Consider the following 20,545-nt stretch of genomic DNA (forward strand, 5'->3'; position numbering starts at 1 on the left):
CTTTAATGTTCATGGACTACTGGTTCCCTACCCTTTTTTTTCTTTTTGAAGGACTCTTGCTATGAAACACCGGACCTTCAGTTATATCAAGAGATCAGGTGCATGCAATTCCCATGTACAGTATATTCGTTTTTCTTTATTGAACTTCTACTGTTGAATTTGGCACCCTGTATTATTTGCGGAACATGTTATGCTTGTGTTAAAGGCGATGGATGTCCACAGTTCTGCGTTCACGCAGGTTACCTGAACATGGGAATTGAACATGGCCGTCGGAATTTGACTTCAACAGTTATAGGGGCCTGAAAAACGTTCGCAAAATTCAGTTGGACAGGACAGGGATGTTGCGCTAGTGTGTTTTTCGTATCGCTTTTCGATTGCGCTTTGAGGATGGTCGAAAAGCGTTTGTTCTTCTAGTTGGTTACAGTGACCATCATCGGTTGGTTGGTGTGAATGGTGGTGGCAAGCCAAACTACGAGGAAGGTGATTTTTTTCTGAGAAAATATGGCCTAAGCCCAACCATGATGAAGGCTACTGATTTCGGCCCTTTTTAAGTGGTTGCTTCATTCATCGCTAAGAACTGACAAGCATCTTAAAAGAAAATGGCATTCAAACTATTTCGGAAGTTTCTTTTCTTCAAGAAGAAAACTTATGGTAGAAAATAAACTTAATAGTATCAGGATATGAAACTTCGGACAAAGTATGTGCGAGTACTCATGTTTATAGCACTGCCCTCTCAGTCAAACATGTTGGTTCTTGGATATTCACTGGGATACAATTTTAGCACCGTTTGATATGATAATCAGAGCAAGAGAAACAGTTTGGTTCATGCATCTTAAAAAAAATGTGATCATTTCTTGTTGGGCAATATTTTGCCAACGAAACATGATAATGCATTAATGCTTCTCTGTCCTTTGCCTCCTGGCGTGTCATCTTTATAGGAGAGTTAGTTACCGGTAGGGTAAAACAATTTATTGGAGATAAGATTAAAGTTTGGCTGAGTAGTCTCCCATATAGGCTTTCACCTTTTTTTTTCCCTTTTGAGCTGCCATATAATTATCTATATCTAACCATTTTTTCTTACATACATATAAAATGTAGGGGCTCCTCACCAACTTCCCTAAAAAATATTTAGGGTAAAAAGAGCACGTGAGTCCACACCACTCTCCCCACCCTAACAATTCTGAAAGAGGAACAAATATTTAGGGTAGAAAGAGCACGTGAGTCCACATCACTCTCCCCACCCCAACAATTCTGGAAGAGGAACAAAGTTACAGGGACTGCGTAAATAAAATGTGGACTTCTAGCATACGTTCTATGTGCTCAATTTCAAGTGCATTTTCATGTAAAAATAGGTGTAAGCTGGCTTTTGATATATTTTGAGAATTTGGTGTGTGTGTTTGGGAGGGGGCGCATGTGGCCTTCTAGAAGAGTAGTAAATCACATGTTAGGTTGAAAAGATATAGCTGCTTATTGATGTTATTATGTTTCAAAACATGACATTAGTAGTGACCGTGCTGGTATCCAAAGCCTATACAAAAGCAGATATACCTTTTATGAAATTAATTGGATAATCCTTTGATAGAAGAACAAGGATTAGTCTAAACTAAAGAAGTGACGAGCCCTTCTTGAGGGAGGAAGAAACTGATTTTTGATCATCAGTAAAATAATCTGAATGTGCCAAATTCTTTATTTAAATATGTAAAGCATGCCATTATCCCATTATCCGGTTGCATTGCAATTAACTGCAAGGAGATTGATGGTTTCCGAATAAAAAGTATCAAAAGACATAGTTGAAGGTATCATATGTAATAGAACACGTGTATAAATTTATTAGACTCCACACTTGGCGATGGATAACAAATTATATATGGCTGCTGGCCCATCCGTATCCACACCGTCAAGTAAGTTAAGCAAAATGTGCACAAAGGGAAAAGCTAGAAAAGGTGTGGCATCTTTTCCTCCCCTAATTTTGGTAGTTCAGTTGGAGAGCATTCTATTAAATGTAGTATAGACCTAGTATATAGTACTGAGTTAATTATACTATTCCTAGCTGGGTATAAATCTCAACTGTCCTCAAATCTAACAAATTCTAGGTGTGGTATAACTTTGTTAATCTTAAGATCTACCAACTAAATTTGGAGAAGATGCTAACTGGAGTAGGATGTGCATGTGTGGTTGACGGCTAGATCTTTCCTGAGCCTACTGCTAGAGTAACCCTGGCTGACGGCTCTGTAGGGCTAAGATTGGGCAACCAGCATTGTTGTCCTCACATAGGTTGGACCTTAATTGTTATCACCACAGTAACTAGTATTGTTTTTATACCGATTTGTATATTTGTTTAAATCTTTGAAAGTATCCCCACCATACAAAATAAAATGATTTGGACATACATAAATTCTTTCCACACCCATCATGAATGGCCTGACAAGTTTTTTTTTGCTCGACATGTGTTGGCTGGCATTTATTTGACTTTGGAAGCAACCAAACCAAGATACGCAACAGATCATTGAAACTACCATCTAACCAACCATACTTAGCCTCCAGAGTTAACAGTTCAAATATGAAATGAAGCACGGCCCAGTGCTTTAGGCATTCCTTTAATTGCTCATATATATTTTCCTCTACAGATTTTCTTACCATCTCGAAGTTTGCTAATCCCCTAGCACTAACAACCAATACAACCATTTTGGTGTGTCACAACAACTGACTCAGAAAATCACCGTCGTCAAGTTCATCATCATTACTATCACCATCGATGGGCCCGTCATCAACATCATCACCATGGAATCCACCAACCCCATCATAATCATCGCCACCATCATCATCTCTGTCACCATCATAATAAGCATCAAACATTTTGTCAAACTCCTCGTATGATTTCATCCAGTGAATTATTCGTCGAGGGGGGGGGGCATCCATCTCGCCATATTTCTTCCAGATCATGTAGTCTTTAACAAAACCACTCACCACCACATGCGATCTAATTATACTTGGGTCGCTGAATATTTTCAAATTCATGCAGCCTTTGCATGGGCAATGCATCAACTGTGTCTTCTCATTTCTTGTGTGGTTCTGTGCAATTTGAATGAATTTATTAAGCTCTCCACGAAAATAGGCGTCAGTTCTTTTTGCATTGTACAGCCATGCTCTATCCATCTCTGAACAGCAACAAATAATTTAAGTGGATTAAAACAGCCATACATTTATGTCAATATAGAAAAAATATATTAAATCCTTTTCTCGAAGGAAAACCATAAATGGCAAGAAATATGTACTTATATGCGTAGATGTTTAAAAAAGTTAAAATCAAACCTATTATTGTACCAATAAATCTTAGGAGGGGATCCTCTCATGCATGTGTGTAAAGATAGAAAAAAATAAATCAAATCTTTTTCTCGAAGGAAATGGAGCTCTAAATGAACATAAATATATACCTCTATATAAGCGTAGATGTTGAAAACAGTCAATTTAACACGTATTGAATAAAAAAATAAAACTAAACTGATTATTGCACAACTAATCTTGGGGAAAAAATCTATCATGCATATGTGTAAAGATAAAAAATAAATCTTCTTCTCTCTCTTCTATAGATCTAGAAAATTATTTACTTAGTAATAAGGCTAAAACTAATAGATTGAGCCTAAATGATTACATAGTCTTGTTCCCCTATTAAAATAGCAAAATTGATCCAAAAGTTTGAGCCAAATGGTGCCTCAAATGGCAAATCCACACCATGGACGAGATCTAGAGCTAGCTAGAGCCAAAGAGAACTCCATTTGAGCCATGAAACTAACAAAAGAACTTAGAAAAGATAAGAAATTAGCATCAACTTACCTCTAAAGCCCCCAACTCGAAGAAAATCAACTTGAAAACCTTCTCTCCTTTTGTTCTTTTCTTTTACATTTTCGGGATGTTCCTCTCCCGAGCAAACATTGGGGGAGGGGTGTTGGATGGAGGAAGATGGTGCTCAGATTTTTACAGAGATTTTTAGGGGCGGTTCACCCTCTCACCTGTCCCTTGAAAATAGCGCCCAGTTGTTGGAGCGGCTCAGGGATGACCTGCTCTACAAATTGATTCCAAGGGTGGATCAATTGCTACAGTACACCCGCTCCCTTTGCATTAACGAGTAAAATTTTGATTCATTCTAAAAAATTAATTAGGACGTTCCTACAAATCGTTTTAAGTAGTGATATGTGCTAGACTAAGCTTGTATAGCTTGAGACCGACGGCTCCGTAGGGCTAAGATTGGGCAAAGGAACCTAGGCCGAACAAATTCGTCTCGGCCTAAACTACTTCTCAATTTTTCTTATTCTACAAAAGAGTGGGAAGCCTTAGCTGAGCGCAAACAGTTAGAACCTGCTCGACTTAAAAAAATGCTCAAATCTAGTACGTGCATATACAAGTGTCAATTTTGTAATGTGTTTGGGAAAAAAACTATATATACGAGTGTTTTGCAGGCCTATGTCTTAGGGAAAAAAATAAAAACCAAACTATTGTACAACTAATCTTAGGGAAAAAAATTCTATCACACATGTGTGTAAAAATATATAAAAAATAAATCTTCTTCTATCTCCTCCATAGATGTAGAAAATTATTTACTTAGGAACGATGCTAAAACTAATAGATTGAGCTCAAATGATTGCATAATCTTGTCCTCCTGCTAAAATAGCATAATTTGATCCAAAAGTTTGAGGCAAATCGTGCCTCAAATGACAAATCCACACCATAAAGATGTAGAGCTAGCTAGAGGCAAAGAGAATTGAGCCAAAAAACTAAAAAAGAATTTAGAGAAGACAAGGAATTAGCATCAACTTACCTCCCCCAACTCGAAGAAATTTGAAAGCCTTCTCCCTTTTTCTTTTTTCCGGATTTTCAGGATGCTCCTCTCCCGAGCAAACAATTGAAGGGATGGTTGGGTGGAGGAAGAAGACACCTAGATTTTTATAGACTTTTAGAAGCGGTTCACTCTTTCACCCGTCCCCTAAAAATAGCATCCACTTGTAGGGGCAGCTGATGGGGATGAACTTCACTACAAATTGATTTCCAGTGGCGGGGCAATTGCTACAGTACACCCGCCTTTGCAGTTACGGGTGAAATTTTGGTCCGTCCTTAAAAATTATGATGTTTCTCTAAATCGTTTTTGTAGTAGTGATCTATTCTAGACTAAGCCTCTACTGCTAGAGTAACCCTAGCTGATGGCTCTGCAGGGCTAAGATTGGGCAAAGGAACATAGGCCAAGCAAATTTGGCTCGGCCTAAACTACTTCTCAATTTTTCTTATTCTATAAAAGAGTGGGGAGCGCAAACAGTTACAACCTGCCCGACTTTAAAAAAAGAAGCTCAAATCTAGTACATCTAGTACGTGCATATACAAGTGTCAATTTTGTAATGTGTTTCGGGAAACAAATACTATATATACGAGTGTTTTGCAGCTCCTTACGTCGAGTGCGTCACAGTGCTGTTGATGCACGCCTTAAAATTGAACTGCGAAAGTAGGGAAAAAGGAAAAGGAAACTGACCCAGCCAGGTGGCTTTCTCTTTAGTCTTTACCGTGCCTAGCAACCATCAGACACGCCAAGATCGGATGGATCGATCTTCAGCTTCAGAAGTGTCCCAAAATTTAAGTTCAAAAAGAAGTGTCCCAAAAGGCTGAAAAGGTCACAGAAGAGAGACGATCCGACGATCCGTGATGCATAAAAGCGATCGGAACCTGTGCACGGATAAGCGGAACACTTTCTCGAGTGGAACATATGATTGATTGGACGCTCATCTTTGAACGAAGAAACGAAAAAAAAAGAGAACAATTTATGCATCCCATTTTTTTTAAAAAACTTTAAACAGTTTCGGATGAAGAAAGTTAATTTGGAAGCCGGAGGGCGTGGCCGCAAAACTTTGCCGTCCGTCCGCCCGTCCGGTAGGCTCGCTCTCCGGCGGCGCGCCCAAGGCGAGGTCTTTTCCATGGCGCATGCGGCCAAAGCAAAGCGGGAGGGGTCGGTCGGAGAGGAGGAAAGCTACCCGTCCAGCCAAAAGGCAGCCGTCGCCTCGATCCACCACGGCCGGGCCGGTCTCGCCGGCGACCGATACATTGCCACCACCAGTGAACTTGAACCCGAGGAGGAGCTCAAGGAAAGGCTGCTCTGCTGGTGTGAAAGCGAAAGAAAGTGGGTGTTCCTTTGCCGCCGTCGCGTCCGCACATCGGAACCAGCGATCGATATTCTTCCGTCCCGTCCACGCACTCATGTTTTCAGTTACAGGGTCCGGAGATAAGCAGTGCGTCATTCAATTAGAGTAAGGGCTGCAGAGAGTTAGCTGAACATGAACGTCCTCTTGTTAGGTGATGTCTAGTTTCCAAAATTTTCAAGATTCTCTATCACATCGAATTTTTAGACACATATATAGAGTATTAAATATAGTTTAAAAAAATAACCAATTACACAATTTAGCTGTAAATGATGAGATGAATCTTTTGAGCCTAATTGGTCCATAATTGGATACTAATTATCAAATAAAAACGAAAGTGCTACAGTAGCCAAACCCAAAAAATTTCGCGAACTAAACACGCCCATACTTCCATGATCATTCTCACTTGTTAACCATCTTCATGCCCATTCCAAACCTCCAAACCTAGTACATGAACCAACTAATTAAACTAGTGCATTATATCACTACTAGTAGTAGGATAACCCTATTTGCTTGATATAACCCCTCCTACCCTACCCCATAAATTCTCATTTCTACCCCACACCCCCCTTCCCTTTACATACACATAAAAACAACACCCTTCTCCTTTTCCTCTTCAAAAGGGGAGCAAAAAATGGACAGCCCAGCCCAGCTCAGTCCACGTGGACCCTACTCGGGAGGACGGAGCCCATGAACCCTGCTGCCTCCCGGGCCCCGCCCAAGCCCAGCACCACCACCGCCTTCCCTTTCCCGCCACTTCTGACCGTTGCCGTCGCCGGCCCCAGCACCTCAGCCACCCACCTCTCCAGCACCTCCTCGAGGAAGTGCCCGGACGCCGCCGCGAGCGCCCGCACCGCCGCCTCGTCCACGCGCGCCCTTCCCTGGCCGGCGAGGGCCCCGGCGAGCCGCACGCGGATGGCGGCCGCGGCGCCGTCTTCTTCGTCGAGGGTCACCACGCGGACAGCGACGGACTCCAGGAGGCCGTGGGGTTGGCCGTGCTCGCTGGAGTCGCCGGAGTCGTCTCCTTCGTGGGTTATGTCGCTGGGGACGGCCCCGTCGCTGCCGTCGTCTTCTTCGTCGTCGGTGTCCTCCTCCGCGCAGAGGTTGAGGTTGAGGTCGAGGGCGTCGTGCCGCGCCCGCTTGCATTCGCCCTGCGGGGACTCCGTCTTCCTCTTGAGAGCGCCGCCGGACGACGCCTCCTCCTCCGACCAGAGGCGCAGGCCGATCACGTCGCCGGCGCCGCCGCCAGTGAGCTTGGATGTCGTCAGGATCACGACGGAGCCGGCGGAGAGATCGAGTTCCTGGCCGGACCGATGATCCTTCACGCGACCGCTCTTCGACGCCGCGACGAGGCAGTCCGCGACGTCGCACGGCGCGTTCTCGACGTCGTCCACGACCACCACGAACGCCCTGCCGCCGATCTCGGACGCCCTGGCGACGACGTCGGAGCACAGCTCCTCCGCGCAGCTGAACCTGCTCGGGTCGGCCCAGACCACGCGGCCCGCGGAGCCGCAGCGCGTCTCGGCGATCACCGTGGCCGCCCGCCGCGCGGCGGCACGGTCGCTCCCCTTCACGTACAGCCACACGCACTTCCCGCCGTCGCTTCCCCCTCGGCTGGCCACCGCCGCCTCGGCGATCTCCGCGACGACAGCGCCGGGCTGCCACGGGATGTTCCTGCGCAGCCTCTGCTCCAGCTCGCGCGCCGCCGCGGAGCCGCCGCCGCCGCCGCCTCCCGGGGCGCGGCCGTCGGACGTCGCCGAGTCCGACAGCGGGTGGCTGCCGAGAGCGAGCGCAGTCGCCATGGCCTGGCACCCTGGCGCCATCAGCGGGCTCAGGCCCCAACGAGGCAGCGGCGACGGCGACCACTGGCCTGTCGTCCTGCTCTTGCCGTGGTCCGTCAGGCCCTCCAAGCCCAGGAACCCCGCGATGCTTGGCTTGCTCTGGCTGCCCGGTATCAAGCAGGAGCCAGACCACCATGGGCACGGAGCGGAGCACGGATCGGCAGCGCAGAGGTGAAGCTTCCGGCACAGCCTGCTCCATTTCCTCTTCAGCTCGATCAGATACTTCTCCTGAATCACCAAGAAAAAACTCAATGAATCAACAACAATCTTGTTAAGAGCGTAGCATCACATTCATGGACACCGCTAGCTAGAACTGCATTGCCATGTTCTCTGATCGATCAGATTTTTCACTTACCCTTTGCTGAGGTGTTTGATCAGCCGGTGGCCTGTCCGGCACCAGCCAGGCGGGGAGGCTGCCACGCGGGCCCTCGCCAGCCTCCGCCTTCACGAGCGACGCCTCCCTCTCGTAGTTCCTGCTGCACTCGGTGCAGAGCAGCAGCTGCGCCTCATCCTGCTTGTCCCTGGCCGCGGGAAACCCCGCCGGCCGCTCCCCGGCGGCCATCCCAAGCTGCTGCGCTGTCGCCATGGCCGGCGGCACCGGCGATGCACTGGCACCAGACGTACCAAAGCCATGTTAGGCAACAATGCAGTGACAAAGCTTCTACTATATCATCACAGTACTACTTATCACAGACAAATGAGCAATCTTTTTTTTCTCTCTCCATTTGGTTCAATTATTTGTGTGCAACTTTCTGCAAATTTACTTGTAATCTGGCCGGTGTCAGGGCAAGGAATGACAGCAATATAATTCTACCGGGACTATTTCATCAGAGATTTTACCCAGCACGGGCAAGCAAGCAAGCACACCAACGGCCAATATGTGAGCTTGTGAAAGGCAGCATCATTGCAAGGAAAAGGCACGCAACGCCGGGTCAGTAGTCCACCCACTGCAGGACGCCAGGCACTGTCGCTGCATGATCAGAGGAAGCTGATCGGCTCAGAACGATGGAATCTCTGCTCATCTGCAGCAACGGCAGGAAACAAAAAAAACTCACAGGGCGATCCCATTCACCAACACCGCAACAACACCAGCCAACCATTTCTTCTTCCTCTGATCCTCTGTGCAAGATTCCACTACCTTGAGTTCACATGACAAGCTAGCTCATTAATGGCTACTGGAATCTACAGTGGAGGTTCTTGCAAGACCAGCAACCAGCTTGTCCTTTTGCTTGTTCTACCAGACAGCAAGACATCAACGGAGGACCAGCACCAGACCAGGAATGCAACAGTGGCGAGCATGCGCTGCTCTGGGCACAGCAATGGAGCAAAAGGCAACACGAACGAACACGAGCACAAACAGAAACATGGTGGCAGGAGGGGGGGGAGGGGGGAGAGCATAGTACTGTAGGAAAAGCAAGCAGCAGGTTTCTTGGTTGGGAGCTAGGGGAGTAGGTCGCTTGCTGCTCACCTTGTTGGGAGGGAGGTAGACGACGACGAGGAATGGAGGCTGTTGAGCGCCAGGCCGGTGCCGCTGCCGGTGGGGACCACCACGGCCTGCAGCGCCCAGGCGGACTCCGGCGCCCGGCGGCGCCGCTGCTGCCACCGCATGTACGTCTGGTAGCTGGCCGTGGCGACGAGCCAGGCGCGGCCGCGGGTGGCGCGGAGGTCGTCGAGGAGGCGCCCGAGCTCCGCGACCATGTGCTCCACGGGGCTGTAGGACGAGGCCGTCACGTGGTGGTGCTCGCTCGGCTCCTCGTCGAGCGCCCACCGCAGGTCGCCGACGTAGACAACCAGCCCGCCGCCGCGCTGGAGCTGCACGGCGTCCACGCTGCGCCGGAGCTCGGCGGCGCGGGCGTCTACGTCGGCGCGGCTCATGAGGCGGACGTGCACGTACGAGAGCTGCAGCCTGAGGAGGTGCGCGCCGGCGAGCTCCGCGGGGACGTCGCCGCGCTCGAGGCGCCGCAGCAGCTCTCCGGCTACGGCCTCCGCCATGGACACCGAGTCGCCGACCACCACGGGGTTGCCGCGCCGCCCCTCCTTCCGGACCATCACCTCCAGGACCGCGCGGACGTCGTCGCTGCACGCGTCGTCGGGGCCCGGTGCGCCGGCCAAGAACTGCGCGGGCCAAAGCGCGAAGCGGCCGCCGCCCGCGGCAATGCCGGTGGGGTCGAGGAAGAAGTGCGGAGGTATAGGCGGCGGCGGCGGCGGAGGGGACGAGGACGACGAAGAGGGCGGCGGCATGAGCGCGGTCTCCTCCTCGAGGTTGCTCTTGACGGTGGCGCTGGAGAAGCCGGCCTCCCGCATGACTCGGCTCACGCTGGGGTCGTCGAGGATGGAGATGACCAGCTGGTCCAGCTCCACCTTGATGGCGAGCAGCGGCGGCTGCTGCTGCGCGGTTGCCGGTGGTGGCGGCGGCGGCGGCTGCTGGAGCTCGACGCAGCCGCGGCGCTGGTTGGCCTGCGCGCGCTTGAGCGCGGCGACGAGAGCGTTGGAGAGGGTGGGGCTGGGCTGGATCAGCGAGGACGCGAAGTGCGCCGCCGCCGAGGAGGGCGGCGAGTGCGGGCCGGAGGTTGGCAGGCGGTTGAGCGCGACATTGAAGCAGAGCTCGAGGGCGCGGCACTGGAGCGGGTGCTGCGCCGGCGCGGCCGCCGTCCCGGGCGCCGGGTGGGAGCGCAGGCAGGCACGCTTGAGCAGCCCGTACGGCGCCGCCGGCGTGGAGGAGGAGGAGGAGGAGAAGGCCGCGGCGAGCGGCTGCGCGTAGGCGGCGGCGGAGGGCCCCGTCAGCAGCGCGAACGCGACGTGCAGTGGCGTGACCTGCGCATGCCCGCGGCGGCGCGCGAGCGCGAGCGCGAGCTTGAGCACCGCGGCCGCCTCGGCGGTGAGCGACTGGTGGATGGTGTATGCCCCCGCCCGCATCCCTCACCGTCGCCCCGCCGCCCCTCCCCGACCCGGCCGGCTGTGTGTGTGCGTGTCACGTTCTAGCTTCTTCTCCCTAGCAACAATGCCAGTGCGATGCGAGGGGAAGAAGACGGCGGGCTTCTTTCTCGCTCGAGCGTTGGGGAGGTTGCTGCTGGTGTGTGTGGGTGAGCTGAGGAGCTCTTCTTCCCTCTCTTTATGAGATCAGATGAGGAAGATGGCTCTGCTTGGCAATGGCCGACGAGGGGGGGGGGGGGGGGGGAGCTGTCTGTGTGTGCGTGCCTAGGCTTAGCTAATGCTGCTGGCTCCTTTTATGGCTGCTTTTCTTTACCTTTATAGAGCACTCACACTAGCTTGCGCTTCTCTCTCTCGGTCTCTCTTTCTCATCCCATGCATTCTGTTTCCCTCTCAACCCCTCTCATGAAGATGGATGGAGTAAGGATGTGCTTGAAGTGGAGAGATAGAGAGAGAGAGGGAGGAGAGGGAGTCTAGAGAGAGAGAGAGAGAGGGTCTAGTTTGTCTCTTTATGGAGGCCGCCGGGAGGGTGGCGGAGAGAGCTGGCTTTGCATAGCGGCGTCAGGCTTTGCTCCCTGCTTTCTCTCTCACGCGCAGCGGTGTGCGCCAATGCCATGCAAGCGTCCTTTTCTTTTTTAGCTGAGCAGGCAGGCAGGCAGACTCTGTTTTTCAGGGGCAGGGATGGATCGAGCTTCCCCTTTCACACACAACTGCCCATCCATGCAAAAGTGTTCCCTCCATTCATTTTGTTTCTTATTAACAGCAGTATGCAGTGCTAGTATGTACCTTGTTTGTAGCATATTTACCATGGATCAAGTTATATATAATGCTCTCAGGAGTGAATCCAGCACCGGGTCTAGGGCCGCCCCTTGAGCCTTTTCTCTATTTTTAAGAACAATGGATGTGGAAGAAGGGGAGGAAAAAGAAAAGAAAGGAGAGGAAGAAGAAATCAGCCACTCTTTTAATTATTTCTAGATCCGCCACTGTATCCTCTTATGAACAAGTTTCTACTTGGCTAGTTGGTTACATGCACGTTTACTCGTCATTGTCGTTAATTGTGTAATAATCAAGCATGAATAATGGCCAATCGTGTGTGAAAACCACACCTAGTGCAATCAGCATGGCATCATCGATCGATCACCCTGGATGTCAGCCCGCATGTGACTAGTATACTCCTCCAAGAATGCATCCATCACCAAAGCAAAGCAGCACAATGTGGACTTCACATCATCAGTTCATCACATGGGTCCATGCACGCACGGATGCCCCTAGCCCGGGGGACGCTAGCGGACGCTCGCGCGTCGCGAGCGAACAGTGCCCACTCTACTGTTCTTTTTTCTTTTTTCTTTTTCTTTCTTCTTCCTTCTTCTTCCTTCCTCCTTCCTTCCCGTCGCCCCTGCCGCCGACTGCCTCCTCCGGCTCCGGCGGCTTCCGCCGCTTCCGCCGCCTCCACCGCCGCCATCCCTAACCGATCACGCCACCGTCGCGCCGTCTTCTCCCGCCGCCGGCCATTGGCCCACATGCTGTCCTTCCGGCCCGGCCGGCGGCGCTCCCGCGCCGCCGCGCCCTCCGCTGGCCGAACTGCCGCCACTGCCGGGCCGTCGCCACCCCTGGCCCCCTCCTTTATGGCTGGCGGCCATGGAGCCGCCCCCAATCCCGGCAACCCGAAAACCTAATGGCCGCTGCCTCCCGCCACCACCCCAGCCGCCGGCGAACTCGCCGGCGGCCGCTCCGCCCACCTCCCACCCTCCCTGGCCGCCCCCTCCCCCCTCCCCACAAACCCTAGCTCGCTTAGCGGCGGCGGCAGTGGCGACGGCCGTGCACTGCTACCCGCGCGCCGCTACGGGTAGTGGCGCACGCGCGCCGAATAAGAAAACTGCCCTAGCCCGCCACGTGTGAACGATCGAAGCTGCTGCAGTAGTTATTTTTTACCCGGGCGTGTAATCCTTGCCCAAGTAATTTAATTTAAGCACCACGTAATAAAGCTGCCCTACTGTCTGTCTGCCTCTACGTCCTGCATGCAGCTTTGACGGTCAATTTACAGGACACTGTGTACATACTATATGTTTGCATATACCGTATATATGGGAGTGTATGCTTTGCTTCCCCAAGTACGAACGTACGTGCTCGATCGTGTGCATTCCACTTTTCTACCGGGGTGAAAAAGAAGAGCTGCGCGTGATCGATCGGGCATCAGATCAGAACAGACCTTTAAACAACAAAGCTTTAAACGCCTGAAAATTACACGACCTTTACTTGTGTTCATTTTACGCACTCATCTCTCTGCTTTAGCAGCAGCTTATCATGCGACTGTGTTTTCCCTTCCTTTTTCGTGGAAAGAATTGGCTCATGGATTGCTGCCAACTTTAATCTAATCTGCTTTGCTTCTTTTGCATTTAGTTTTCTGTTTTTAAAATTTAGATTGGTGGCCGGAGTACTGAGCGATGATATTATTGTTTGACCAGGGAACTATGCATGGCGTTCTTACAATCTTTGCCGAAATATTGCATTGCAACTGTATACTGAAGAAAGAAAATTATGGTGAGTTTCAAACTTTAGTGATGCACACAGTGCAGGGAATTGAAATCGATGAAGACGTACTGCAACCACATAGTATGATGAAAAATCGATACAAATCACCTAGAATTTATCAAGTTTATTAACTGAGTAGAACCCTGCTTAATTTGCAGTAGTGGATATACAAAAGCAAAATAGTTAATAAATTCAAATGACTTTTTGAGTGAGATAGAGATATTATTCTACAAGTACCAGTCCAAGACTTGACTGTCATATATAGTGTAGCCTAGCCTTTTATATTACCGCAGTGCCCCGGCCCTTGTATTTTAAGGTTGAGAAGGACACAATGGAGAGGTCATGAACAGAAGCACAGTACTACCACTCATTTCCCAAGGGTTGCCGAATTTGACGTGGTGATGGAATGTTTCTTTTTGTGCCCCTCAAAAGTTCAAGATCATCGAGGAATCGAAGTTCACACTATAATTTTATATGTTAGTGGCAGACAAAACACAATCAATAGTGACGCACACGATAAACATGGAACACACACGATGCCTTGTTCTTGCATGTCGTCTTTTAATTTGTTTCTTCAAATAAATTTGATATGTCTTCTGTACACAGATGACTAAGAACACTTTTGCTCCGAACACTAAAACAATTTACATTTACAATTATATGTAGGTCTAGGTTGTGCCAAAAAACTACTTGGGCTGAAGACAAACAAATTCAAGATGACGATATATTCAATACCATCCTCCTATTCATTTCCACTGGGGAGCAATGGGGTAGCAAAGGGTGTGAAAAATTCATGTTTAAACAAGTATTTGAGGGAATAAGTTTAAACAGACATTGATTTGTGTCAAGCCATTGTTTCACTCATTTGAATACCAACTAGGATGCGAGCTGAGTGTAGTTCAGCTGAAAAGATTTCTTATTATGACGGAACCTGTCCACCTAAATGGAGGTTCTTGATTCAATATGGGTGCTTGTATCTACTTTTTGGATTTAGAATCAATCTTTCGGATGTGCTCGTAAGGGTAAAGTTGGGTTCCTCTATTTTATAAAGGTGAGCATGCATGCGTATGTATGAGTGTCTATGTATATATGCACTGTATTTCACAAAAAAGATACCAACAAGGATATATGATTTAGAATGCAGGAGTGGATCCGAATAAATCGATATCTAACATTTGTTGCATCCTCACTTTTTTTTTGCGAGGAAGGAATGTATATCATATAATTAAAAAAATAGCACAATACATCCCCTCACTTTGTTAATATACTAATTAAGTAGATGTCTTTTCCCTCAGTTTTTGTTACCTACTTTATTTGTCAGAGTTGATTTACATTTTACACATGCATCTTAAAGTTGCCTGACTTTTCCCTTCTCGCTCTTTGCTAAGATACCGTTGGAGAGACTGGGCGCATGTGATGCTCTCTATCCGTATCTCGATCTAAGGCAGGCGGCATTATTCACCTGTACATACGTAGCTACGTAGCTAGACACTGTAGCTGCTTTCTCTTTTGAAGTACTTGATCGTGCATCATACTTTCCAGGGGATTAAAAGAAGAGCTGCGCGTGATCGGGGATCAGACTTTTAAGCCTCCAAAGTTTAAACGCCTCAAAATTAGATAACCAGCTTTGTGTTACCGGGTATTGATGATCTTCAGTAAAGAGAATTGGTTTGATGGACTCCCGTGAACTTTAGCTAAGCTTTTGCGTTTGGCTTTCCTTGTACCACTCGAGTATTTTTTTTGGGCAAAACTAAAATCTTCAAACAAATAATTCGTGGCAGAAGTATGGCAAAATTGTGTATTTACAAAGTTCTGTTGCAGTACTATAGATTTATCATGAAAAGTCATAATGAAACCAAGATTATTATTTTTCTATCATGGCGTATGTACCTGGTTAGCTAGCTTAAAATGGCTGCATATTTAACCAAGTGCTCCAACAGTGAAAGCATACAAGGGAAAATTTAAACATGAATTCGCCCTGCTTATGCATTGTGTAAAACAAATTATTGTCTCCACATTAGTGACGGGCTCGAGACTGCCCTCTAATATTAGCATCGGTTAGTTCTCCTTTCTTTCTTTATTTTTACTATCTGTACATACTGTTTTCCTCATTTGATATATAATCAGTACTTCAATAAAAAAATATGTAGTTCAAAACTACAATCTAATGGCTATACATATGTACGAAAAATACAAGCTTTAATTGGTTGAAACCCAATTATTATATAGATTTTGCGGGGTGCAGAGAGTACCTTAGAATATTGTCCATGAACTCATGCACATGCTAGTAATTGATTTTAAAAGGCATGAGTGCTAGAAATTCATGAATGAGCTCTATTAAAAATTGCTTATCTCTTTTCTGTTTATATTCTAACACAAGACTCAATCTGATTTTGAATCACTTCAGTTACCAATTAGTATACTTCTCTATCCCCATACAATAGTTTTTCCCTTTTGCATCACACCTCCATATGACATATTTTAAGTTAAATCCTTACCTTGATCTATGTCTTTGATGTGAACATTCACACACACACACACACACACACACACACACACACACACACACACACACACACACACACACACACACACACACACACACACACACACACACACACACACCACTAGTAGAAATGTGCATATCAATGACGATAACCTAGTGACATTTAGAATTTTCATCACAAAACATGCTTTATCAGTGACGAAGTTTAGGAATTCGTCATAGTTCTTCGGTGACGGAGACCAACGCACAAAAGATTATGACGAAAGCACCATCAGTGTCACAAAACAATGAATATTATCGTCACAAATGATATACGCCATATAGGTCGAGAATCTGTGACCAAAAATTAGGAAAAGGGCCTTGGCATGAATCGAACCGCGGCCGCGAGGTTGGGAGAAGGAGGCCTTTACCATCTCATTACATGATCTTTTGTGCTCTTGGTGGGTTATTTTTAGTTATCAACAATTTGAACGTGATACTCTGTAACCTGAGCGCCCCTTCGTTCAGATTCAGATTCAGATCCGAGAGGACTTTGACTCGAGCATGGGAGGCCCTGGTGAGGGCGGTCGGCGGCGTGGGTGATGCGCGCGGCCTCGGCGTGCGGCAGTGTGGGTGAGGGGCGCGTCCTCGACGGACTGCGGCTCTGGTGACGGGCGCGGCGTCGGCGGCCAGCCCCGGCGTGGGTGAGGGGCGTGGCGGGCGGCGGGCGTCGGCGTTGGTCGTGGGCGCGGAGTCGGCGACGGCCAGCAGGACTGCGGCGGCGGTGGTGACTCCTCAGCAGACATCCGACGAGCAAGGCTGCGCCGCAGTGGAAGGTTCCCGATTTGCAGTTGCATATCCGAGGTAATTGCTCGTTCTCTTAATTAATGGATGGCCAATACAGATTTATGTGAGAGGTTTAAGCATTGGTTTGTTTCTAGCTTAGGGTATCGGAATTCAACTCTTGCTGTGAATTTGGTCTATAAATTTGGTTACAACTTAATATTGCTATGTTGAAAACAGATGGATAGAAGATGGATACATGGAACACAATTCACACCAGAGTATATGGAGGGAGTCCGCCAGTTCATGGATTTTGCTGCCCAGAATTTAGGGAAAGATGTTGATATACTATGCCCATGCAGAAGATGCCTAAATCTCGAGTCATGGCCTCAGCCAAAAAGTAGATGACCACATACATCTTTTTGGGATGTCAGCTACATACACTCGGTGGATTCATCATGGAGAATCAATGGATGGTATGGAGGTTGAATTTGTACATGATGAGGTTCATGAAACTGACATTGATGGTTCTGGGATAGATGTGGGCGAGTGTGCTATTGATGAGGGCGATAATGAAATGTCTGAGCTGTTAGGAGACCTATGTAAAGCGGCAGAGGAAAATGGAGAAGAACCAAAATTCCATACAATCCTTGAAGATGCAAAACAGATACTTAGCACGGGATTGAAGTATTCAAGATTCTCTTTTCTTGTGCGGATGCTCCATATCAAGTCCAGTTATCGAATCAGCAATAGGGCATTTTCTGAAATATTGAAGCTACTGTCATATGCATTTCCAGATTGTGAAATTCCAAAGTCGTATGATGAGAGCAAGAAGTATCTCCGGGAAATTGGCCTTGGATATAAGTCGATACATGTATGCAAGAATAACTGTGTGTTATTTCGAAAGGAGTATGCTGATATGGAGGTGTGCCCAAAATGTGGTGAATCTAGATGGGAGGATTCAGATGGCAGCAAGCGGTTTCCTCATAAGGTGTTGAGGCATTTTCCACTAATACCAAGGCTGAAGAGGATATTTGCCAGCAAAACTACAGCCGAGAGTACCCAATGGCACAAGAAACAACGTGTGCCGGTGGAAAATGAAATGAGCCATCCAGCTGATGGCGAGGCATGGAAGTACTTTGATAGGAGAAATCCATCTTTTGCAGATGAACCTAGGAACCTAAGGCTTGCCTTAGCTACAGATGGGTTCAATCCCTTTGGGAAGATTAGCACTATGTTCTTCGGATCAATGATGATGTGTTGAACTTATGTCAGTTCTATTGCTCTATGTGCCATGGTCTCTGTACTTTTGTGATGAAAGATGAGAAAACAGTGACGTTTTTTTGTGAACATATTGTGATGAAAATTGCCATGTTCTGTGACGAAAATTAATATACCGTATGGGCTGCAACGTGCCGCAAAACTGTGCCGACACGTGGCGCGAATCTGGTGACGACACGTGGCATGACAGCAATGATCCACGAGGTAGGCACAATGAACACGTGGTGCCACCGTGGAAGCTGACATGGCACTGGCCACGTGGATCCGGCCACGTCACCTGCCAGCGTGTCACCAAAAGCCAGGTCAGCCGTCGGCGTGGTCCACGCCACGTGGCATAGCCTTTAATGACGATACTGGTCATGTACTACTATGACGTAAATATTTTGACGTTGAAGACTAGTTGTTCGATGACAAAGCGTGTTTCATCATTGAAAAGTTCACTTCAATGACAAATTATTCGATTTCGTCACTGTTGCATAAATATGACGGCAGTGGTATGACGAGCACGTTTTCATCACAAATTCGTCACAAAAAATATTCTATGACGATTTTCTTACATACTATGACAAATATGTTTCATCATCTATGTGACTTTCTCTACTAGTGCACGCGCGCACACAGAGAGAGATGTATGTATTTTAGAAACATAATAGATATCATAGCTATTATTGTTAGTGATGATTAGAGTCTACCTAATTCGTCTCTGGATATTTATGTTTTCGAGACTATCTAAGATTTATATTTTTTTCGAGCGCATCCCATGATGGTTAATGTGGAGGCGGCTCCAAAGGAGTCTCTAGTTATTTAATATATCCATATTGACAAGTATGATTTTGTAATTTTAATTATGGAATAATTTTATTTTTGAACTTATATGATAAGTTATAATATTGACTGAAAATTTAATGACCTAATTAGCATAGGATATCCTTTTAATTCGCAGCAACTATTTCTTCGCACTACCAGGAAACAAAATTTCGTGAGAGTGAAAAACCGCCACGAAAACTATGATTCCGACCACGAAACAATTTCGTGGCGGCCACCCGTCACGCAATAACCCTCACGATTAAAACATCACGAAAATAGAGTTTTCATGGGGTGAACCCTCATGAAAATAATTCGGACAGGGACTCATCGCCATAATGAGCCATCATCAGGTTTCCAAAACACTTTCATGAGAGTTCATAACAGCCACAAAAATATTTTCATAAGAGTTCATAACCTCCACGGAAATATATACATTGTCACGAAATACTTCAATTTCGTGAGTGCTGCAATCACCATGAAAACCACAAAGAAACCCTTCATTTTCATAAGTGTTTAAACTGCCACGAAAAATCATATAGATCCAAATGGAAACATTTTTTCAATAAATCAAACAACACACGATAATATAGTTTGTAGAAAAAGATAAATGATCAATATCTCGTACAATATATGTGTAGGCAACGTATGCTATGCAAACCACCTTCGTATGCAAACTATGGAAATTCCAATCTGGGCCATCGGATCAACATCCAAGGGGCATGGGGGATGGGATAATTTTACAATCTGGACCCGCCCTTGGATTGGGTAATCACACTTTTGTAAATCCCTCATCCCACCCCCTGCGCCCCTCCCCTTGGATGTTGATCCGACGACCCAGATTGGAGTTTCCATAGTTTGCATACGAAGGTGGTTTGCATAGCATACGTTGCCATATATGTATGATCCAATTGTTATTCCAGAATACATAACCCTCCAGCATACATCCATATAGATAATGCTCCTACATCTAAGGCATACAAGTCACACATGTCTAATAAAGGTTACAATGCCATTTTTACATTAGCAACCAGAATAGAAAAACATTAGGATCAACTAAGTTGAACCAAAAGTAGTTGTCCTCAGCTTCCACTATTGCACATTCCATCAACTAGCCATTTTCATCCATGTCTAGCTCCTCGCTGAAACACAAGGTTGGAAGCCGAGCTCAAGCCAGGTTTGTGGCGCTGGCAGACTGCACCGCGAGGAGGCTGCTTGGGAACAAGGGAGGCGGCGTAGTCCGATTGGCAGCAGCGGCCTCGCGCGAGGAGGGGACGGCGGCAGCCTTGCGCTAGTGGGAGATGGCGCCAGCCTCGCGCCAGCGGGAGGGTGGGGCACGTGAGGGGTAGGGAGAGGTGGCCTCGCGCCGTCACGCGAGCAGGGAGGGAGCGGCGCGCGGTGCGGTGGGGCAGCGGTTCTAGGCTTGTGGCGGCTGGGTCACCAGATCGGGTTGGTGGCTTGGTGCGGGTCGGTCTAGGGTTTGTTACCATCTTTTTGTCTATGACAGTGGGTCCTGGGTGAGCTTCATTGAAAAAAAGAGTGTAGATCAAAAACCTAACGTGTAAATAAAATGTTTTGGCGCCCAAACTTTTTTCGTGAAGGGAGCAAGTTATTTTTATGAGGGTTTACACAACTAACATCATGAAAATAGTAAATTTTCATGGCGGTGTATGGAACACCTTCATAAAAATATATTTTTGTGGCGGGTT

At 47.5% G+C, this 20,545-nt stretch overlaps 2 protein-coding genes across 2 annotated transcripts; one reads left to right on the forward strand and one right to left on the reverse strand.

Annotated features, from left to right (window-relative positions):
- Positions 1 to 6,501: 6,501 nt before the first annotated feature.
- On the reverse strand, positions 6,502 to 11,448 carry LOC120683441 (protein SMAX1-LIKE 4-like). Its single transcript, XM_039965523.1, has 3 exons — positions 9,489 to 11,448; positions 8,376 to 8,628; positions 6,502 to 8,248 (listed from the first exon to the last, which is right to left on the reverse strand). The coding sequence occupies exons 1-3, from the start codon at positions 10,934 to 10,936 to the stop codon at positions 6,833 to 6,835; spliced, it is 3,117 nt and encodes a 1,038-aa protein (XP_039821457.1). The 5' UTR covers positions 10,937 to 11,448; the 3' UTR covers positions 6,502 to 6,832.
- Positions 11,449 to 16,112: 4,664 nt separating this feature from the next.
- On the forward strand, positions 16,113 to 18,030 carry LOC120683858. Its single transcript, XM_039965959.1, has 2 exons — positions 16,113 to 16,832; positions 16,992 to 18,030. The coding sequence occupies exon 2, from the start codon at positions 17,179 to 17,181 to the stop codon at positions 18,013 to 18,015; it is 837 nt and encodes a 278-aa protein (XP_039821893.1). The 5' UTR covers positions 16,113 to 16,832; positions 16,992 to 17,178; the 3' UTR covers positions 18,016 to 18,030.
- Positions 18,031 to 20,545: the final 2,515 nt, after the last annotated feature.

The sequence above is a fragment of the Panicum virgatum genome, chromosome 7N (genome assembly GCF_016808335.1).
Source record: "Panicum virgatum strain AP13 chromosome 7N, P.virgatum_v5, whole genome shotgun sequence".
In the NCBI taxonomy this organism is placed as follows: domain Eukaryota; kingdom Viridiplantae; phylum Streptophyta; class Magnoliopsida; order Poales; family Poaceae; genus Panicum; species Panicum virgatum.